This window comes from Lithobates pipiens, unplaced genomic scaffold (assembly GCF_037356315.1).
Source record: "Lithobates pipiens isolate NorthernLeopardFrog02 unplaced genomic scaffold, aLitPip1_a1.2 Scaffold_28, whole genome shotgun sequence".
NCBI classification, from domain to species: domain Eukaryota; kingdom Metazoa; phylum Chordata; class Amphibia; order Anura; family Ranidae; genus Lithobates; species Lithobates pipiens.
Genome location: NW_027507789.1, coordinates 207,574,814 through 207,596,800, shown reverse-complemented (window position 1 = coordinate 207,596,800; position 21,987 = coordinate 207,574,814). Strand labels below are relative to the sequence as shown.

At 47.9% G+C, this 21,987-nt stretch overlaps 1 protein-coding gene across 1 annotated transcript in view; it reads right to left on the bottom strand.

Moving 5' to 3' along the window:
• The window catches only part of LKAAEAR1 (LKAAEAR motif containing 1), a 121,921-nt gene extending 103,153 nt beyond the window's left edge, over positions 1-18,768 (bottom strand). The window contains exons 1-2 of the mRNA XM_077460381.1: positions 18,684-18,768; positions 18,138-18,232 (exon numbers count right to left, since the gene is read on the bottom strand). Coding sequence (XP_077316507.1) covers positions 18,138-18,182 — 45 coding nt within the window. The 5' untranslated portion in view covers positions 18,183-18,232; positions 18,684-18,768. The remainder of the gene's footprint in view (positions 1-18,137; positions 18,233-18,683) is intronic.
• Positions 18,769-21,987: the final 3,219 nt, after the last annotated feature.

The window sequence follows — 21,987 nt, the reverse complement described above, 5'->3', positions numbered from 1 at the left end:
TAAGGCCAAGTCCAGAGGGACTGCCATAGCGTTCCATAAGACGTGCCCTTTTCAGCCAGTAGATAGCAAAATTGACCCTCAGGGCCGATTTGTTTTCCTAAAGGGCACCATAGCTGGGTGCATGTACACATTCGCCTCCCTTTACGCCCCCAACTCTGATCAGCTTACCTTCCTAGACACTACCCTTGACCTATTGACAGACTTTAAAGCCGGGTATTTAATTTTAGGCGGGGACTTTAATGTCTGCCCGGACCTTCTGCTCGACACTTCGAGCACCCGACCCTCACACTCCCATGCTTTTTCTAAACACTTTCGCAAATCACTGCAGGCACACCTTTTACTCGATACCTGGAGGATTTTACATCCATCGGGACGAGACTTTAGCTACTACTCGACTGTCCATGACGTATACACGCGCATAGACCATGTCTATGTTGACCGTCCCACGCTTGAGCTTCTGCAGACAGCATCCATTGGCAGCATCACCCTTTCGGACCATGCACCGGTTGGCGTGACCGTTCAATTACCATCTGGTCCCCACAGGGCCTGGACGTGGAGACTGAATGAAAATCTCCTGGATGACTCTGCTGCGGTTGCCAAGGTGTCGGAGACCATCTCCCACTATTTTAGGGAAAACGCCTCGGATGACATAAGTGCGGGTGTGCTTTGGGAGGGGCACAAAGCCGTGATTAGAGGGGAACTAATATCATTGGGTTCCCAAATCAAGAAAGCACACCAAGCGGATTTCAACAGGGTTCTGGCCGCCTTGCAGGCAGCAGAACTCTCCCATAAGCAGGGGGGGGGGGTCCCAGAGGCTAAGCAGAAGCTTTTTGAATTGCGTGACATGTTTTCACGTTTATTAGATCGCCACACGAGTAGGCAGGCCAGGCATCTTTCACACAGATACTATGAACATGGTAACAAATGCGGCCGTATGCTGGCTAGGGCCCTTCGCAAGAAACACGCTCAAGCTTATGTACAGAAGCTCCGTTCCCCCTCGGGTGCCGTTTGGGTCCAATCCAACAAGATTGCTTCAGGGTTTCAGGAATTTTACACCCAACTTTATAACCTTTCCCCGGCCTCGCCCGCACACGCTCAGCCTCCCAAGTCTGATGCCATTCAAGAATTTTTAGCGTCGGCGAGAGTCCCTACACTTACCGCGGAACAATGCGTCGACTTGGAGCGGCCGATTTCGCCGGAGGAAACTGCGCTAACGGTGAAATCCCTGCCCAAGGGCAAGAGCCCGGGACTGGATGGTTTTTCTGGTTCCTACTATAAGATTTTCCTGCCCCTCTTAATGCCACATATGTACACCTACTTTAATTCCATCGCGGAGGGGAAGCCTATCCCAACCGAAGCACTGTTGGCACACATTACGGTGCTGCCAAAGGAGGGCAAAGATCCTACCGTCCCCCAGAGCTATCGACCGATTTCCCTTCTTAACGTCGATATTAAAATCCTAGCAAAAGTCCTGGCAAACAGACTTGGGAGTCTTATGCCCCAAATTATCCACCCAGACCAAACAGGGTTTATTCGTGGCAGGGAGGCGAGAGATAACTCCATCAGGGCAATTCAACTCATTCATTGGGCACGTAACAGTCCCAATCCTAAACCTTGTATCGTCCTTTCGACGGACACCGAAAAGGCGTTTGACAGCGTCGACTGGGGGTACTTATGGGCGGTACTGGAGGCTCGGGGGTTGGGGACGCGCATGATGTCCTCAATTATGGCCTTGTACTCCACTCCGTGTGCACAGGTGAAGGTGAATGGGGTGCTTTCCTCCCGGTTCCCGATTCGAAACGGCACGAGACAGGGGTGTCCTCTGTCTCCCCTCCTTTTTGGCTTGGTACTAGAACCACTGCTCTGCAGGGTGAGGGCGAACGCAGACATTAGAGGCCTGAAGGTTGGGATGACGGAGCACAAACTGTCGGCGTATGCGGACGATGTGCTCTTTTATCTCTCTGAACCCCTGATCTCGTTGCCGGTTCCGTTGAAGGAGCTGAGGACTTTTGGTGAGTTATCCAATTTCAAGATCAACCTTTCCAAATCGGAGATTTTACCTATTCACCTTGCCCCGCCTCAAGCGGACCACTTGCAATTAGCATTCCCCTTTACCTGGGCCACGTCTTCTATTAAATATCTGGGCATCCAGTTGACCAACCGCTTTGATGCCTTATATGCCACCAATTTCCCCCCCTTATTACATGCGATCAAGGCGGATTTGTTACAGTGGACCAAAACCTATTAAAATGAATATCCTGCCCCGAGTATTATTTTTCTTGCAAATGATACCCATCTCCCTCCCTAAATTGTTTTTTACCTAATTGAATAGCATTTTGTCGACATTTGTGTGGAACACAAAGAAACCTAGAATAGCCATGGCCTTGCTGAAACGCTCGAAGCTGACAGGGGGTCTGGGGGTTCCGGATATCCAGAGGTACCACAGGGCTATTGTCCTACAGAGGATACTTAATTGGAAATGTCATGCTAAGTCGAAAGTGTGGGTCTCTCTAGAAAAATGGCTGGCTGGGAGAGACTTGGCCTATGCGCCCTGGTTGTCCCCGGAATATAGGGGGCTATCGGTGGATGTCTCCCCGCTTACTGTACAGTCTCTTTTGATTTGGGACAAACTGAACAAGACGCTGGGTCTGTCCCCCCCTGTTTCACCGCCTGCCCCGCTGGGGGGGTTCCTATGGTTCCCGCCGGGGGAGCGGAGGGCCTTTTTTGGTCCCTGGGCGGCTGACGGGAATGCCAGTTGTGAACAGTTTCTCAGCGGTGGTCAAATGGTCAGCTATGAATCCCTGCAGACCGGGCATGCGCAGACAGCTATGAATTTTTGGCGATACAGGCAATTACACCACTTTTTTGAAGTCCATGGCCACTTAATCAGGGATGAAGCGCTCCTTACACCATTTGAGCGTCTTTTTGTAGAAGATGAACCCACTCCCCACATGCTCTCGGAATTATATCACTTGCTGGGCTGTGTTACCGAGGTCGCTAGACCGACATACATACGGGTATGGGAGAGGGAGCTGCAACTTGACTTTTCCGCGGCCCAACTGTCCCACCTCTACAAACTCACGCACGCTAGCTCCATGGAGTCCAAAACCCAAGAAACTAATTTTAAAGTTCTGTCTCGCTGATACAGAGTGCCGGCAGACTTAGCACGTATCTACCCTTCGGTATCGGACCGGTGCTGGAGGGAATGTGGCCACTTGGGCACCCTCCTTCATATCTGGTGGGATTGCCCACGAATCAAGCCATTTTGGGAGGACATCCGATCCCGCATAAAGGCAGTCTTGCATCTTGATGTACCACTGTCTCCGGCCAACTATCTTTTGCACATCCCTCCGATCCCGATTGGTAGATACAAAAAGAGCCCTCTGCCGCATCTGCTGAACGCGGCCAGACGTCTTATACCGACTTACTGGAAACAAACTAGGACTCCCATACTGGAAGACTGGGTCAAAAAAGTGAATGACATCAGAGAAGCGGAAAATTGGGTGGCAACCTGTAGGGGTACACGGGCTAAGTGTGACAGCATATGGCAATCATGGACAGTCTACATGTCCGAAACTATATACGCTACCTCCAGTCTGGACTTGGCTCTACTGGAGCTGGCGGAACCCTCTTTGAGATCCCACACACACAATGATGTTCCCACCTAGGGGCTGTTTCTCACCTTCTTGCCCCATGGACGGAGAGACGAATTTGCTGCTGAGACTCGCCTGGTGCTGGATTGCTGCACTTCGCAGGGATGTCAAGTAGGCTCCACCCTCCTCCCTTACCCTATTTCCCAATCCCCTCTTTACCCCTTCTTGTCTCTCTCTCACCCTTTCTACTGTTCTTTTTTTACCTTCTTTCTCTGTATTCCACAGTATAAGATGTTGCTTTTTATTGACCTACGTGGTATTGAGCTGTGGTGGTGAGGTGGGCTTCCTGTGGGCTGGCTGGCCCGGCGGCCACCCTGTTTGGCTGACGGGGGGAATCCTTCTGTCCGGAGGGGTCCATGCTGGGACGTCGCTCCTGGGCGGGGGGGTTGCTGTGGGCCTGTCCTGCCCCCGGGGGACGCTCGGGAGAGGTTGCTGGAGGTGACTGTGCCCCCCTTTCCTGGGTGGCCGCTGGGGGTGGTCCCATGCCTCCCCGGCCTTCTGTATGGTGAGAGGTGGGGGACTGGGCACCGGCCCATCCTCTCCTTTCAGCTCAGAGGCACCTTGGAGCGGGGCCCTAGCCCATGGAGGCCGGAATTGACGTGTGTGAGCAGGAAGACACTCCAGACGTTCATCACCAGCCGTTTGCCTAACTCATGTGTCTGGTTTAAGCCGCCAACTCTTGGCCACTAGGTCAGTTCTTCTGGGTGTCATTGTTTTCTACAGTTTATTTGTTCTATGTTTGGTCATGACACACCTGTCTGCTGTATGATTAAGTGTATTTCACTGTCAAACTATTTCAATAAAAAGATTTTACAAAAAAAAAAAAAAATCATTTATCTTTCGTGATTATATATTTCTTCAAAAATAAAAAAATAAAACCCATCCTCTAATATATTCTGAGCAACAAGACCACACAAAAAAAAAACATAAATATTGTCTCACATTAACAAAATCAGAGAGTCTTTCTTCAACCTTCAAAGTTTTTTCAGGCACAAAATAGAGTATATATGCATCAAGAGCAATAAAAAAATAAAAATAAATAAAAAATATTAACAAAAAAATGTTGATGAATTTTTAAATGTTATCCAGGTCTGCCACACCTCACTAAACTTCTGTATTGTATCCATTATTTTTCAGCTACTAGTTTTTCCATATGCATAATACTATTAAGCCCTTGTACACACAGTCGGAGATTCCGACAACCAAATCCATCGGATTTTGTCCGACGGATCTTGTCCGAAACTGTTGCATACACACGGTCGGACAAAGTTGTCGGAAAATCCGATCTTTCAGAACGTGATGACGTAATTTCGTTACAATGGGACTACGTTCAGGCTAGTAGCCAATAGCTTTGGTGTAGGAATTTGATCTGAGCATGCGTGGCACTTTGTCCGATCGGAATTCTCTACACATGATCGGAGTATGTCCGATCGGAGCAAGTTGGAAAATTTGGTCCGACGGATATTCCGACGGAAACAGTCCGATGCAGACCACACACAGTCGGAATATCCGACAAAACGCTCCGATCGGACACATTCCGTCTGAATCTCCTATCATGTGTACAAGGGCTTAGAGTCTCAATCCACTTTTTTCTTTTTACTAGTAATGGCGGTGATCAGCGATTTTTTTTAAATTTTTTTATCGGGACTGTGACATTGTGGCGGACAGATCGGATGCTTCTGACACTTTTTTTTGGGACCAGTGACATTTATACAGCAATCAGAGCTAAAGAGAGCCACTGATTACTGTATAAATGTTACTGGCAGGGAAGGGGTTAACACTAAGGGGCGATCAAGGGGTTAAGTGTTCCCTAGGGAGGTGTGTCTAACTGTGGGTGGGAGGGGACTGACTGGTAGTACACAGAGATTGCTGTTCCTGATCACTAGGAACAGCAGATCTCTCTCTCTCTACTCTCCGGTCAGAACGGGGATCTGTTTGTTTACATCAGTGTTTCTCAATTCCAGTCCTCATGGCCCACTAACAGGTCATGTTTTCAGGCTTTCCATTATTTTGCACAGGTGATTTGATCAGTTTCACTGCCTTAGTAATTACCCCAGCTGTTTCATCTGAGGGAAAATCCTGAAAACATGACCTGTTAGTGGGCCATGAGGACTGGAATTGAGAAACACTGGTTTACATTGACAGATCCCCGCTTCTGACTCTCTTTGAAGCGATCGCGGCTGACGGCCACGCGCATCGCCTCCGATAGCCGCGCCGCACGTGCGTCTGCTATTGCTCTTAAAGCGCCCGACCTACACCTACACCGATTTGCGCAGCTGTGCCAGCCTGCCGCGGTATGGCGGAGTCCGGTCGGCAGTCGATTCAATGCTCTCCGATCTTTGTCTAGGAGGAAGCCAGTTTTTTTGTTGAACCGTCAGCCGCTTCAGTGATGCTGCGAGAGCTAAAGCTTTTCTTAGAGAGGCGGACGAGGATGTATTAAGTATATAACCGGCTCAGGGTATAATTGGATCTCGGATGAGCCGGGATAATGACTCCGATGGAACAGATGTATCGGAGTCCTTGGGGAGGGAGGGAGGGAGGGAGGGGAAGAAAAGGATGCTCCTGGTACCGAGCCGAGCCGGGATCACAGGTAATCCCCTCACAATAAAACTTTTCTCCCTCCCCGGGGCCCGGGCCCATACTTGTTATCTCTGCGCGCCGCTCGTAAATCCTTCACTTGCTAAAATGATTAAGACATAAGGATGGCCGGGGACCGCCAGGAGCTTATAGACTATTCAAAGAGCCACTTGAAAATAAAAATGTAATGAGATAGAATTGAGATCCGGGGACTTCCCCTGCATTAGCTAGTAATCACGGCTGTGGAAAATGACACGTCTAGAACCTAACTGTATCTGAGCACCACAAATGGGAAAACTCTATTTGCTTCATTTTTAACCACTTCAGCCCTGGAAGGATTTACCCCCTTCCTGACCTGGCCATTTTTTTTGCGATTCGGTGCTGCCTTACTTTAACTGACAATTGCGCGGTGGTGCGACGCTGTACCCAAATAAAAATGTCATTTTTTTCCCCACAAATAGATCTTTCTTTTGGTGGTATTTGATCACCTCTTCGTTTTAGTTTTTTTTTTCCGCTATGAACAAAAAAATTGACAATTTTGAGGGAAAAAAAAAATATTTTTTACTTTCTGCTATAAAACATATCTAATAAACAAAATGTAAAAAATTTAACTTCTTCAATCTATCCAAGAAATAAAATGTAAAAAATCGTAATTTCTTCAAGGCCAATATGTATTCTGCTACATATTTTTGGTAAAAAAAACCCTCCAATAAGTCTATATTGATTGGTTTGCGCAAAAGGTATGGGGTCTACAAAATAGGGCATAGATTTATGGCATTTTTACTATCTTTTTTTTTCACTAGTTATGGCGATGAGCTGCAATCTTTAGCGGGACTGAGACATTGCGTCAGGGCGAAAAAGAATGGGCGAGAGTGGGCACATTGCGTCGCACCAGGGTCGAAAAGAATGGGTAAGAGTGGGCACATTGCATGGCACCAGGGCGAAAAGAATGGTTAAGAGTGGGCACATTGCATGGCACCAGGGCGAAAAGAATGGGTGAGAGTGGGCACATTGCGTCGCACCGGGGCGAAAAGAATTGGTGAGAGTGGGCACATTGCGTCGCACCGGGGCGAAAAGAATTGGTGAGAGTGGGCACATTGCGTCGCACCGGGGCGAAAAGAATTGGTGAGAGTGGGCACATTGCGTCGCACCGGGGCGAAAAGAATTGGTGAGAGTGGGCACATTGCGTCGCACCAGGGCGAAAAGAATTGGTGAGAGTGGGCACACTGCGTCGCACCCGGGCGAAAAGAATGGGTGAGAGTGGGCACATTGCGTCGCACCGGGGCGAAAAGAATTGGTGGGAGTGGGCACATTGCGTCGCACCGGGGCGAAAAGAATTGGTGGGAGTGGGCACATTGCGTCGCACCGGGGCGAAAAGAATGGGTGAGAGTGGGCACATTGCGTCGCACCGGGGCGAAAAGAATGGGTGAGGGTGAGCTGTAGTATGCTTTGGTGAACCCATCAGGGAGTGAGAGGGACGTTGGTGTGAGGTGTCAAGCAGCGCGTCTGGGCTAACGTTAAAGTCGCCTCAGGGAGCCTTCTCGGAAGTCCGCCAGGCTATCTAGGGTGTTATCTATAAAGGTAAGTTGATTGGAATTAGGGGCGTAAATCGTAGCAAATGTGAGCTTCTGGCCTGCACTAGCCCCCTTTAGGAAGACGTAACATCCCTGAGGGTCCACCCTGCTCCCCATGACTTGTAAGGGGCAAGATTTATGTATGGCAATAGTCGTGCCCGTGGATTTTCAGGACCGGGGAGGTGCTTAATAACCACTGGTTATATAGGTGAGTTGGCAGTTTGGGCATTGACTGGGGGGTGAAGTGTGTCTCCTGCAAGAAGGCCACCTGGGCTCCCAACTTCTTCAGTTCCCACCACAACTTGCTACGCTTGCATGGAGAACAGAGACCATGTACATTGTAGGAAGTTACCTTAAAGCGGAGCTCCACCCTAAAGTGGAACTTCCGCTCATCGGATTCCTCCTTCCCTCAGGGGGGAGGGGTGTGCAGATACCTGTATACTACAGGTATCTGCACCCACTTCCGGGCATAGATAGCGGCAGAATATCCGCAGATGCCCCCCCCCCCCCGCGTTGTGTTCTAGGAAACACACAGTTCCCAGAACACAATGGGGACCAGTGAAGACACGCAGAGCGACTCGCGCATGAGCAGTAGGGAACCGGGCAGTGAAGCCGCAACGCTTCACTTCCTGATTTGCTGACTCAGGATGGCGGTGGGGGCAGCCGAGAGACGATCGATTGCTCGTCATCTGCTGCAGACATCATGGGCACCCTGGCGAGTAAACATCCATTTATTAAAAGTCAGCAGCTGCAGTATTTGTAAAATGCATGGGAAACCGTACTTGGTCAAAATCAAGTCTACTTAGTGGTACTAGATATGAGGAGGGCAACGCAAGGTCAGGTTATGGGGATATGGGGTATCTCAGCCAATGGGCAGGGGTTTTCTTGAATCCCTTAGCTGCTGGGAGGACCTATATATACGGGTGGAGTCAGGTGATTGGGGTTCTGTGCCACCTGGACGGCTGTCTGGGTGGATGTGTGTCGTACTGCCCGGGCTGCTAGGCCAGAGATTACCATCCTGGGCACATCTGGCTGCTAGGCTGTGTGAGGGCCTATCCAGAAGCAGGAGAGCAGCGCAGGGTTAGGATTGCGACTTGCAGTCCAACCAGAAGTGACGGTTCTGCCGGCCGGAGAACCTGTCGTGGTCGGAGGTAGAAGGGAAGCTGTCGCCACTGAGGGACCAACCATCCTATTACCAGGAAACAGTGAGTAGCTGAAGCAAGTACCAGAGCAGTATTCTCACCAGCCGGGGACAGTCAAGAATTGGGAAACTTCAAGCCAGGGACTCAGCCAGTGGAGGTGACGCTTGCAGAGCAGTCTTGTGTGCCAAGTCAGGGACCGAGCAGGCCAGTGGGGTGAAGCTTGAGAGGTAGCTTGAGTGCCAAGCTAGGGACCAGCAGAGAAGCGGGGGTGACGCTTGAGGAAGATACCGCTGTGGTGATTAGAGGAGCTCAAGGGATTCAGTGAATCAGAGGGTCTAGTGAGAGACCGAGAGCTCAGTGGGCTGAAGAACTACAAGGAGTGATTGTAGTGGAATAGAAAGGAACTGTTAAACTCTTAACTCTTTGTGTTAGGAACTGTTAAAGACTGTTGCCATAGGAGACAGCATTCCTACACATGCAGATGTGGCGTCTTGCTGGATGCCTTTCCTTGCATGGCTGTCCTCCTATCAAAGTCTCTAAATCTGCCAATTGAACTTGCAACTAAATAAAGGTGTCATGGCCCCAACCCTCTCTCCTCCAAAGGTTTGTTAAGAGAAATAAACTCTTTTGCATTCAATAAGTGTCTGGCGCCCAGTGACTTTAATCATCTTGCACCCACCATGCCTCACAACCCACTATACACAGAAGGATGTCAGCTATCTCCTGCCCTGGAGGTTCTCATTAGACTGAAGGAGGCCTGGGACCTTGCTACATGTATATACAGGTATACGGTCGGCAAGTGGTTAGAGAACTGAAAGCCTATGAATGAAAGCGGTGGGCCATTGACAGTCAGACTAGGGAGGAAAGTTCCGGATCATGCTAGATGTCCTGCAGCTAGAAAACGAGAAGGGCTCCATCTGCTTTGCTGCAGGTTCCAATGCACATTCTGAGAAGCTCACAGTGTGCAGTGAAATCGGAGTAAGGCATTTCAGTCCAGGAGAGGATCCGGCACAACTATGCAAGACTGAAGGGAAGCCCGGATTTCAACTTTAAATTCCATCTTCACAGAAAAGCAGCGGGCCAATTATGTAAGTAGGCAGATGGGAAGTTTAAAAAAAAATAGTCAAAAGAAAGGCAACCTTTAATACCATTAAATGACAGAATGTCTTGCATGGCAATTATGTATCTTTTTTTTGCAGCTGGTAGATAAATGGGAGCCACGGGTGCCGCTACACTGTTTTAGCGTGATATTCATTCAGAAGTGCACCTAATGATCCATTTACCTCTAGAGCCGTCTCATCTAGAATTCTCTTCACTCTCAACTTGTAACGTTTAAGGGGCACATATGTCTATATACTTCTATTGATCTCTACAGCAATGCCTCTTACACCACACCGCTGCTTTCAAGACACCATCTTCAAAGCCATCAGCTACTTATACCCCACTTCCAGCATGTTGAAACAAGCCTCTTGCATTCAGCAGGATACCATTCCCTTATTACTTTATATACTCTAGACCAGCATTTCTCTCCCTTTTTTCGATCAAGGCCCCCTTTAAAATTATGCACAATCTTGAGGCATACCCATTCTAAAATGTAAAAAACTAAACTAATAGTTTTATATAACGTAGCAACATTCATGATTTATTCTTCCAAAGAAAATACACCTTTGCACCTTTGTTTGCACACCGGTACTGACTAGTGTTCCAATGTTTCCCTTCTCCCTCATTCAGCTAATGTGCTGACAGAGAGGGTCAAGAGAGGGCTTAGCAGTGCTGGCGCCCAACGTTCTTCTTATCAACCAATTACTTCCAGTAGTGTATTTAGGTTTTGTGCTGCCCTAGGCCTGACTAAACTCATGCACCCCCTAATTTAAATATGACCCACTCCTTCCTGTCAAGGCCACATCCCTCCCTGAAATTTTCAAGTGGGGACACTAGTTCTGAGGGCGGGGGGGGGGGGGGGGGCTTCTGTTAATTTGCATAGATTTCCTCTCACTGCCTGTTTGGCTATTGGGCAGGAAGTGAAGGGAAATCTCTCCAATGGGACAGGGATGGTAAAAAATAAACAGCACAAGCCGGCAGGACTCTTTCCCTGCTGCCCCCCTGCAAAGTGCTTCCCTAGGCCTGGGCCTTGTCGGCCTAGGCCAGGATATAGCGTTGATTACTTCATTGGTTATTAGGATGCCAGGGGGCTAGAAGGTTGTAATGGTGCACAATGAAAACATGTGGCTTTATGTAACTAAAAAAGCAAGCTTGATGCACCCACAGGCTTGAATACAAATATTGAGCAATTGTAGGCATTTGGCCAAGGCACCCCTGAGGAAACCTGAAGGCACCCTGGTTGAAAAAAGATGGTTACGTGGAACCCTGGGGTTCCTTCAGAGGTTGCTAGGGGTTCCTTGAGCTGTGGCTAATGAACCACCTATTTGATGGTGCCTATAGAGTTCAAGGTTCAGCACCATTTAGCAAAGCCAACAGCATGACACCAAATATCTTTTTATCTGTCTTTAAGGGTGGCATTCTAAACAGCACTTTAAGGGGGACATTCTTCCTATTGACCACTAATATAAGGAGCATTGTTCCTATTGAGTCCTGATGATTTGGCTTATAGTAAGGGTTCCTTGAGACATGAAAATTAGTTTTGGGGTTCCTCTAGGGTCTAGACTGACAAGGCCAACCTGCAAGTCTTCCCTTGTTCAGGAGCTGAAGGTTTCAGAACTCCAGGCAGATTAAAAAAAAAGGAAGTTTGGGGCCAATCACACACCTCCCTGATGGTATGGCATGATGGATGAGTATCTCTCCCTGTATTTCTCAGCATTGAGGACACCATTGACCAGGCAAATTTTGAGGACCATAGATGTGTTTGGCCAAAGAAAGTAAATGCAGCAGATGTAAGACACATCATTCTTACTTCCCTTCAACGTTGGAATTTGTCCAGCAGTGCCATCAGCATAGAACTGGTGGAAACCAGTAGGACCCAGGTCCATAGAAGTCTGGCCAGAAGTGGTCTTCATGGAATAATCGCGGCCAAAAAGCCAATGTGGAAACAAGGCTAAGCGACTCAACTATGCAGGAAAATATAGGAACTGGGGTGGAAAAAAATGGCAGCAGACACTCTGGACTGAAGAGCCAAAATGTGAACTATTTGGCTGTAGCGCCCCATCCCTCCGTGCTCATGTGCAGAAGCAAATGCATGCGTAAGTCATGCCTGCAAATGTGAACACTCACCGGATGACTATGACCCTATTCACAATATGGGTCATATAGCTTTTTTCCCCTTTAAGGGAGGGGGGTCCCAGATCAGCAGCTCAATCTTTACCTCCTATAGTCTCCACTCAGGTCCAGATACAGCCGAAAGGAAAGAAAAAAAACTTGCATAGTGTAAAATTCCCATATTTTTTTTTTTAACCACTTCCCGCCCAGCCTATACCAAGATGGCGGCTGGGCCTCTCGTCGATCCGGGTGGAAGTCATAACATCCTCCAGGATCACGCCCCGCGATATGTCACCTGGATCGCGGCACGATCTGTCACCGGCTCCGTCCAGCGGACACAGCCGATGACTGATCAAAGTACCGGCTCGTTGCAATTCATTGTGTACAATTGTATTACTAGCTCTGATTTATCAGCGAGATCACATGGTACAGACAGGGCCAATCACAGCCAATCGGTACCATGGCCAATCACAGCTAATTAAAACAAAACAAACTGAATCTGTTTTAATTTGGCAAAATGCTTGCTTACAGCAATGTAAGCAATCATAATGGGTAAACAGAGTCCTGATCACTTCCCCAGAGTAGTACAATGTTACTATTACTAACTGGTGTGGTGGTGATCAGGGACACTGACTGGTGACAGTACAAAACAAGAAAAATAATAATTAATTTCTATTTTTTTTTTTTTTTATTTTTTTTTTTACCACACTGTGACCAGAGCAATATAATGTTACATTATTGTTGTGTGAACAAAATGATGAAAATGAAGTTTGGGTACAGTGCAGCATGACCGCGCAATTGTCATTCAAAGTGCGACAGCGCTGAAAGGAGGGGGGGTAAAAGTGCCCAGCATTGAAGTGGTTAAAATTGTATTCTAAAACCGTAAAAATATTCACATTGATTGGCGCACAGCCTTGCACCAGGACAACAGCGCTTAATCACAAATAGCAGTAACTCCGCTGTTCCAAAAAAATTCCACAGCTGGAGTGAAGCTGTTCTCAACGATGTCTCTCACCATGGTTAGCATGAGCGGGATAACGTCTTTTCCTGTCCAGCTCACCAATTCTGTTATAGGGAGGGGGAAAAGGCAGGGGAAAGCAACATTAAAAAAAGGGTGAAGGTCCAACTAAGTGTTATGAACAGATCTTTGATTAATTATGTAGCACTAACCCCCGAAGGAGCTGCTGGTTTTATTCGGGCTTACCGTTACCTCTTCTGCTCGCCTCTTTATCTTAGGGGGGGACCCGTGGAAAGTAGCCCAAATGAAGATATATCAGACACGTGGTCCTTTTTGAAGATTTATTTAGGGGTAGCACCAAAGAAAGACACAAGACACAGTCCTTCAATAGAGGGTTAGAGGATAAGGGGGAGTTCAGGCACCTGGTAATTGTGGGTTAGAGGTATTTGTCAGATCCAGAGGACAAACAGCTCCACAGACTGGATCCAGCAGTCACCGGATAGGCCCCTCTCACTTCACCTAGCAGCCGATGAGATGCTCAACAAAGTCTCTGCCTGTCAGAGAGGTTACCTGATTGGATGGATGGCTGGCCGCCCTGGCTCGCACCGCTGTGCAACGGCACGCGTTGGCGCTCGTGTTCCTGTGCGCGTGGTTGTGTGCACTCCTGTGGGCACTCCTGTGCTGGCTGACCTTGGTGCGCAAATGCGCGCGCGGATGCTCGTTGGCGTGCACGTTCTTGTGGGCATCGACCCGTGTGCTTCTGGGGGCGCTGGTGCGCGTGCTCGGGCGCGCGCGCGTGTGTGGGTTTGCGTGTACCTGTGCATGTTGGCGCACGTACGTTTGGCGCCGGCTGGCTTATTTAGTCTGGCTGAACCCATTGATCAGTGCTGCCTGATCAACAGCTCCCCGTGACCTAGTTCCCTGAACCTGAATTCCGGCTTGATTACCTATTGACTCGGCTTGCTCTTCTGACCTTCATGGATATCCGCCCACACCTGACCTCTGGCTCATTTTTGACCTTGCTCCTGTCTGCTCCCTTGTACCTCGCTGCCTGCACGTTGCTGAACCCGGCCTGTATCTGGACTTACCTTACCGGCTCCTGCTCAGTATCCGCTGCCTGCATTCCAGCTCTCCACCTAGCTGTCTGAAGACCCTTCTCTTCCAGCATCAGGACTCACCTACCAGGCTCTCATACTCCTCACTCCTAAGCCACCTGCCTTCTCAGCCGCGAGTCGAACACGTAAGGGAGACCACCCTCTGCCCAAGTGGACTCATCGGTCAGTTACGTAGGCTCTGATACTGCCACAGACTTGTTAATTGAACTTAGTGGTTTTGAGAGTTTTAGGAAGAACGACCATACAGTAACATTCTTTCAGCCGACCCGGCGATACTGTAAGGATATTGATCCAGGTTGCGTCCTCAAAGTGAGTTTCCAGTCTCCTCCAGAGACACCAGCCTTGCGCTCGGTCCTCCACTGGAAAAGTCCTCCCCTGGATCCTCCAGCTTTTCTTGGCTTCTCCCCACAGGCAAGACAGCACAGGACCACCCCTGGATCAGTAGGCCCCAATACATTCCTGAGCCTACACTCTCAGCTGCGATGCCTCGGGCCAGCCGGCCCAGAGGCGCAAGATCATGCAACACAGACCCCAGGCCAGGAGGGCCCTGGGGTTGGGATCACGGACCCCGGAAAAACGAACCAAAAAAATGGCCTCGGTACCTTAAATACCCTCTCCTAGAATGCACAGCAGGGAAACCACACCCACTGAACCATTTCCGAGCAAGAGGCAGCATTCAGTGCATCCAGCCTACTGCTGTTCCACAACTACGGGCGGTGACAGCGACACCTACGGTCAGGTGGGAATCAGTGCAACCCAGCTGGACTGGTACAGAACCAAGAACTTTTAGACAAATTAGTCTGAGCCAAACTACAGCTTCAGACAATTAAATATGAAAACAACAATCAGGAGCAGGGCGCTACAATTACACAGTTAAAGAGGGATTCCGCCAAAAAAAAAAATATTAAAAGCCAGCAGCTATAAATACTACAGCTGCTGACTTTTAATAAATGGACACTCACCTGTCCCGGGTTCCAGCGATGCCGGCAGCCGAGGCCGATCGACCGCTCGGGCCTCGGCTGCTGCCGCCGCCATTCTAGGTGAGGGAATCAGGAAGTGAAGCGAATCGGCTTCACTTCCCGGTTCCCTACTGCGCATGCGCGAGCGGCGCCGCGCAATAGTAAATCTCCGCGTTGTCACTGGGACCCGTGTGTGTCCCAGCAGACAGCGCGGCAGGACAGGAAATGGCGTAGACTCCCGTGGGAGTCTATGCCCGGAAGTGGGTGAAAATACCTGTCTTTGACAGGTATCTCCACCCCCCTCCCCCCTGAAAGGTGTCAATTGTGACACCGGAGGGGGGGGGGTTCCGATCAGCGGAGGTTCCACTTTAGGGTGGAATCCCGCTTTAAATAGCCTGGTTGAAAAAAAACACAAGTCCATACAGTTTAACCCATCATCCTAAATACAGCTATAGCTTGAAATTTTAAGTAAAAACATAATTAGGAGCTCCTGAATATTTCATTGAAGACATTCCCACTACATTACCCTTTCAAATGTAGTCGCTTGATTGGTGTGCTAGACGTTCCATGTCTCTTTATAGCTCCGGATCCCAACAAGTGTACATGACTTTGTAACATAATAGATGTCTCTCATAAATCCCGGGAGTGATAGCTAATAATTATAGTGTATAGAGAGAAAGAAGAGGAGGGAAAGAGAGAGAAGAGGAGGGAAATAGAGAGAGAGAGAGAGAGAGAGAGAGAGAGAGAGAGAGAGAGGCAAGAGAAAGAAGAGGGGAGAGAGAGAGAGAGACCAGAAAGAAGGGGGGGGGAGAGAGAGAAGAGAAAGAAGAGAGGAGGGAGAGAGAGAGAGAGAGAGAGAGAGAGAGAGAGAGAGAGAGAGAGAGAGAGAGAGATAAGAGGAGAGATAGAAGAGGAGAGAGGGGAGAGATAGAAGAGGAGAGAGAAAAGAGATAGAAGAGGGGAGAGAAAAGAGAAAGATGAGGGGAGAGAAAAGAGAAAGAAGAGAGGAGAGAAAAGAAAAAGAAGAGGGGAGAGAGAGAGAGAGAGAAGAGGAGAGAAAGAGAGAAGAGGAGATAGAGAGAGGAGAGAAGAGAAAGAAGATGAGAGAGAGAGAAGTGAAAGAAGGAGAGAGAGAGAGAGAGAGAGAGAGAGAGAGAGAGAGAGAGATAAGAGGAGAGAGAGAAGAGATAGAAGAGGAGAGAGGGAAGAGATAGAAGAGGAGAGAGAAAAGAGATAGAAGAGGGGAGAGAAAAGAGAAAGATGAGGGGAGAGAAAAGAGAAAGAAGAGGGGAGAGAAAAGAGAAAGAAGAGGGGAGAGAAAAGAGAAAGAAGAGGGGAGAGAGAGAGAGAAGAGGAGAGAAAGAGAGAAGAGGAGATAGAGAGAGGAGAGAAGAGAAAGAAGATGAGAGAGAGAGAAGTGAAAGAAGGAGAGGGAGAGAGAGAGAGAGAGAGAGAGAGAGAGAGGAGGAGAGAGAGAAGAGAGAGAGAAAAGAGGAGAGAGAGAAGAGGAGAGGAGAGGGAGAGAGAAAATAGGAGAGAAAAGAGGAGAGAGAGAGAAAAGAGGGGAGAGAGAGAAAAGAGGGGAGAGAGAGAGAGAAAAGAAGGGAGAGAGAGGGAGATGGTTAGAGAAAAGAGATAGAGAGAGAGGGGGGGAGAGAAGAGAGAGAAAAGAGGAAAGAGAGAGAGAGAGAGAGGAGAGAGGGAGGGAGAGAGAGAGAGGGGAGAGAAAAGAGGAAAGAGAGAGAGAGGAGGATAGAGAGAGAAAGGAGGAAAGCGGGAGAGAGGGCGAGAGAAGAAAGGAGAGCACAAAGAGGAAGAGGGGAGAGCAAAAAAGGAGAGAGAGAAGAGGAGAGAGAAAGAAGAGGGGAGAAGAGGAGAAATAGAGAATAGGAGAGAGAGAGTGAAAGAGGGAGAAAAGAGGAGAGAGAAAGAAGAGGAGAGAGAAAGAAGAGGAGAGAGAAAGAAGAGGAGAGAGAAAGAAGAGGAGAGAAAATAGGAGACAGGGAAAGAAGAGGAGGGAAATAAAAGAGAAAGGAGAGAGAGAAGAGGAGAGCGAAAGAGAAAGAAGAGAGGAGAGAGAGAGAAAAGGAAGAGAGAGGGGAAAGGAAGAGAAAAAAGAGGAGACAGAGAGAAAGAAGAGGAGAGAAAGAAAAGAGAAAGAAGAGGGGAGAGAGAGAGAGAGAGAGAGAAGAGGAAGACAAAGGGGGGAGAGAGAAGAGGAGGAAAGAGAGAGATGTGTCTCACCTGCAATATATTCAGACTTAATGTCCTTATGGTTTGTAAACTAATGGATGTCTCTTGATTGCTCTTTGTCCCTAAAGATTTCTTGTTATTGCTTCGTATCCTGAGGGATGAGTCTTAATAACATAAAGCCCCAAGAGAGCTGTTTTAATTGCTGCCTCAAACCTAAGAAGTTAAAGGAGATATACAGTACATCCGGATTCACAGCGCTTCACTTTTTCCACATTTTGTTATGTTACAGCCTTATCCCAAAATTGATTAAATGGGGTATTGTTTGTAGAATTTTGAGGAAAATAATGAATTTAATCCATTTTGGAATAAGGCTGTAACTGCAAAATGTGGAAAAAGTGAAGCGCTGTGAATACTTTTCGGATGCGCTGTATGCAGAGAATGCCCCCCTTTTCTGTTGTACCGCTATGATTTTATGCACATGTTAATGAAATCTCCCAAAGCGATAATGAACACCTCTGGTGGTGTGGGGTGGGTTCTCCTGGTTTCACTTGCAGGGAGGTTAGAAACGACCCAGTAATTACATAAGATGATCAACCCAGAAGCCTGACTTTCAGTAATTCTGCAGTTCTTGGCTGGTCTTGGAGAATGAAAGCAAACCATTTCCCTACTTTCCTGTACACTAGTGTCAGATAACAGGCAAGACCCCAACATACGCCTACCTACCATGTTTATAGAAATCAAGTGCCAAACTACCTGTTCAAAAGTCCATGTATCCGTTATTCTCGACAGTGAAGCCATGCCGGTATCCCAACGCGTTTTGAGGGCCAAGGAATCCCCCTTTATTAAGGCTAAAAACACAAATATATAGCCATAATGCACAAATCCTATATAAAATATAATATGAAAGAAAAAATAATAATTTTAAATCTGTGCTCAAAAGACATAGGTACAAATAAATAAAAAATCAATATTTCAACAAAATGATCTAGAATGCATTTCATGTGAATGTGGAAGACACCATATTTGTATGAAACGCATCCTAAATCATTTTTACGATTATATCATTGGACCACAGTGCTAAAATTAGGATTTTTTTAAATCTTCTACTTTATATAACACTTGCTCATTACATATGCACCGCATCCCCCCCAGGAGCCGCTGGTGAATTAGGGATCCCCCACCCTGCACAGCCATGCACACCGAATTTTACACAGGCACACTTAAAGGGGAGGCCCACCCTAAAAAAAAATGCATAAAAAGGCTCCAAAAAAAATATAAAAAATAAAAAATTTCACTTACCAGAAATGGCTGTTGCTAGGCAGATCGTCCTAATCTGCCTCTTTCTATTCTGCGGTGATCTTTGGTCTTCTCCTTGCGTTGTCTTCTGGTGAATGGGGCGTGGGATGTTGTGGGAACTGTGTGTGTCATTCACAAAGCGCCGTGTGACTCAAGTGTGCGCAGTAGGAAATGGGCAGTGAAACCACAAGGCTCCACTGCCTGTTTCCCTTACTTTGAATGGCGGCACCAGGAGCCGAGGGACAGGTCGGCCTCAGGCGGCCGACATCGTGGGCACCCTAGAAAGGTAAGTGCTTTTTTTCACTGGCCCACCACTTTAAGAATTAGTCCAGCAACTTTGTTTTCTTTTTTTATATTAGGGGTATTGAACTTTGATGGGGATGGAATTATTATGGGATGCCCACTTGACTGGAACAAAAGTCTCTTCAGGGACACTTCAACTATATACACTCTGTATATACACTCCTCTTCTGTTAATCTTACAAAAGCAACAGTCAGATGAAGCAAAGGTCCATTACAGGCAGGGACTGCGGGGCCCATTTGGTGTGTACAAACAGTCCAGTGTTCAGCTGCATTCCTGTGGCTACTAATCCCAGCACCACTTCTTCAGACACTGCCAGCCCACCTGGCCGCAGCTGCCCCTTTCACTAGCCTTACTGGCTACTTCCCACAGTCCTCCAGACTGCACACTCACCAGCCACCGGGCTGTCTTCTCCCTGGAGATCTCCTAGACATGCTTGCTGGCTCTTGCTGTCCTCACTCTTGCTCCCATGCCTCTGGACAGGACTTCCCCTTGTGGTTTCAGAGGATCCCTCCAGCTCCAGAGGAGGCTGTTGGAGGCCCTTGAGGGTAGCTCTCTAGTCTGGAGGGGGTGACCCCAGATCTGAGGTCACCCCCCCCCCCAGACTATAGAGCTACCCTCAAGAGCCTCCAACAGCCTCCTCAGCACTCCATCTCCAGCTTCCACCCGACCTCCACACTGCCCCTCTGCTGGCCTGACCCTGAGTATTTAAGAGGCCCATTTGGCCAGGGATTGGTTGAGGCCTTTATCAATACTCCAGGTAGCTCCTCCTAACCTCCCTCACATTCTTCTGGAACCTTCTCCAAGGTTCCTGCAAGTAGGGGGAGGTACCAGAGGTGCTGCCTGATGAGTCATCCAGCCTCCTTGGATCATTAACTCTGACCCAGATTAAAAACACAGGCTTGGTTGCTAGCCAAGCCAAACAATTTACCTGCACTACAAAATAAAAACCTATGTACAACCTAGCACTCTACACTAGAGGGCGCTAAACATATACAGTAGATTTGTCTTTGGGCCCTAAAGAAAGGTGATCCCTTGGTCCCAGAAACGCATTGTCTTTCTCAGCGTTTGTACCTTTACCATCAAGAATAAAAGATATATGGACTATTGAACTGATCTTTTGGCACTTGGTTTCCATTGTTCCACAAGCAAACTTCTCAAGTTGTGTGTATCTTGTGGGACTATCCCTCCATCTTGTGTTTTTCAAGCAGCTGAGATCCATTTTAGTACCAGCTACTATAATCCTATATCAAGCCTGAAGTCCAGTGCCTCAATTTTGAATTGCAGTATCCACACTTTTGTTAGTTAAAACCTTTTAGAGCAAAACATATTCTAAACTCAGTCCCACCCCCCCTCCCCCTTCTTCTTCTTTCCTGCCCTAGGCATTCTCCAGTGTCTAACAATTTTGGTACTTCCCTATGTAGAGGGGTTCAATCACCAGGCCACTATGATGTCACATGGGGCAGGATGCGTGTGCAGTTGACAACTGACAATAACTTTACATGGAATTGGCAATAAAGAAATATAGACAGTGGGCTGCAGTTACAATAAACCCCAACTGAATATTTGATTTGCTAAAGTACGGTGAACTATAAAAAAAAAAAATCCCAGAAAAGGGATTTTCTGGACATCAATGCAGCTGGACATCAATGCATCAGTGCACCAGGAAATTGCAGTCAGGGGAGGCAGATGAGGCAGAGCCTCACCTGCCATGAACATATAACAAAAAAAGAAAGAAAATAAATCAAGCTTTGAGGGTCATAGCTCGGTGACCTGAGGTCACAGAGACCCCACATTTGGGGAGTAGGTAGCTTAAGTCCTACGCCACCACTGGTAATTTGGGGCTCCTATGACCTATGGTTCTGGAGATACGGGGCTCCTTGTGCAACCTGTCAGAAGCTACATACAGGACCGCCAGTTTAAATACAAGCTGACACACTCTGCAGCAGACTGAGAGGCTCACAGTGCCTCTCCTCACTTCTTGTCAGAGGCACTGAGCTCAATGGACAGCTTGGAGTCTTGGACCATTGGTAAAGTACCAGTAGCCCCAGCTGTCTAATAAAAATGGTGCAGTGGAGGCACGCCTCTCACTGCAGTGTCATAGAAGGGGACATGTGTTTCAAAGACACATGCTTCCTTCCAGCCCAGCCCTCTAAACTACAAGGAAAAAACATGTGTTTATGGGTATAAGATTTAACCATAATACCATGTTTTTCCCACAGTGTTAAAAAAACAACCCTAAAAGATAACCTGATTTAAATTTATTTTTGTATAATGTGAAGGATAATTTTAAGTCAAAGAAATACGTTAACATAGATACCTAACATGTCATGCTTTAAAATTGCGCACACTTGTGGAATGGCGCCTTCAGTACTTAAAAATCTCCATAGGCGTACCTTTAACCACTTGCTGACCGCTGCACGCCAATATACGTCGGCGTAATGGCAGCGCTTGGCAAATGAGCGCACCTGTACGTCCCCTTTAATTGACGGGGCTAGCGGGATTGCCCACGCCCGTGGCATACAGCGTGACCGTGCCTACTCTATGCACGCCGGTCTCCCGCCGATCATGTCACGGAGCCGCAGAATGGGGAAGTGCCTATGTAAACAAGCCATTTCCCCGTTCTGCCTTGTGACATGACAGAGATCACTGCTCCCTGTCATCAGGAGCAGTGATCGCTGTCATGTGAGTGGAAGCCCACCCCCCCCCACAGTTAGAATCACTCCCTAGGACACAATTAACCCCTTGATTGATCCCTAGTGGTTAACCCCTTCCCTGCCAGTATCATTTACACAGTAATTAGTGCATTTTTGTATAAATGACAATGGTCCCAAAATGGTGTCAAAAGTGTCCGATGTGTCCACCATAATGTCGCGATAAAAATCGCAGATCGCCGCCATTACTAATAAAAAATAATAATAATAACAATGCCATAAAACTATCCCCTATTTTGTAGACGCTATAAGTTTTGCGCAAACCAATCAATATACGCTTATTGCGATTTTT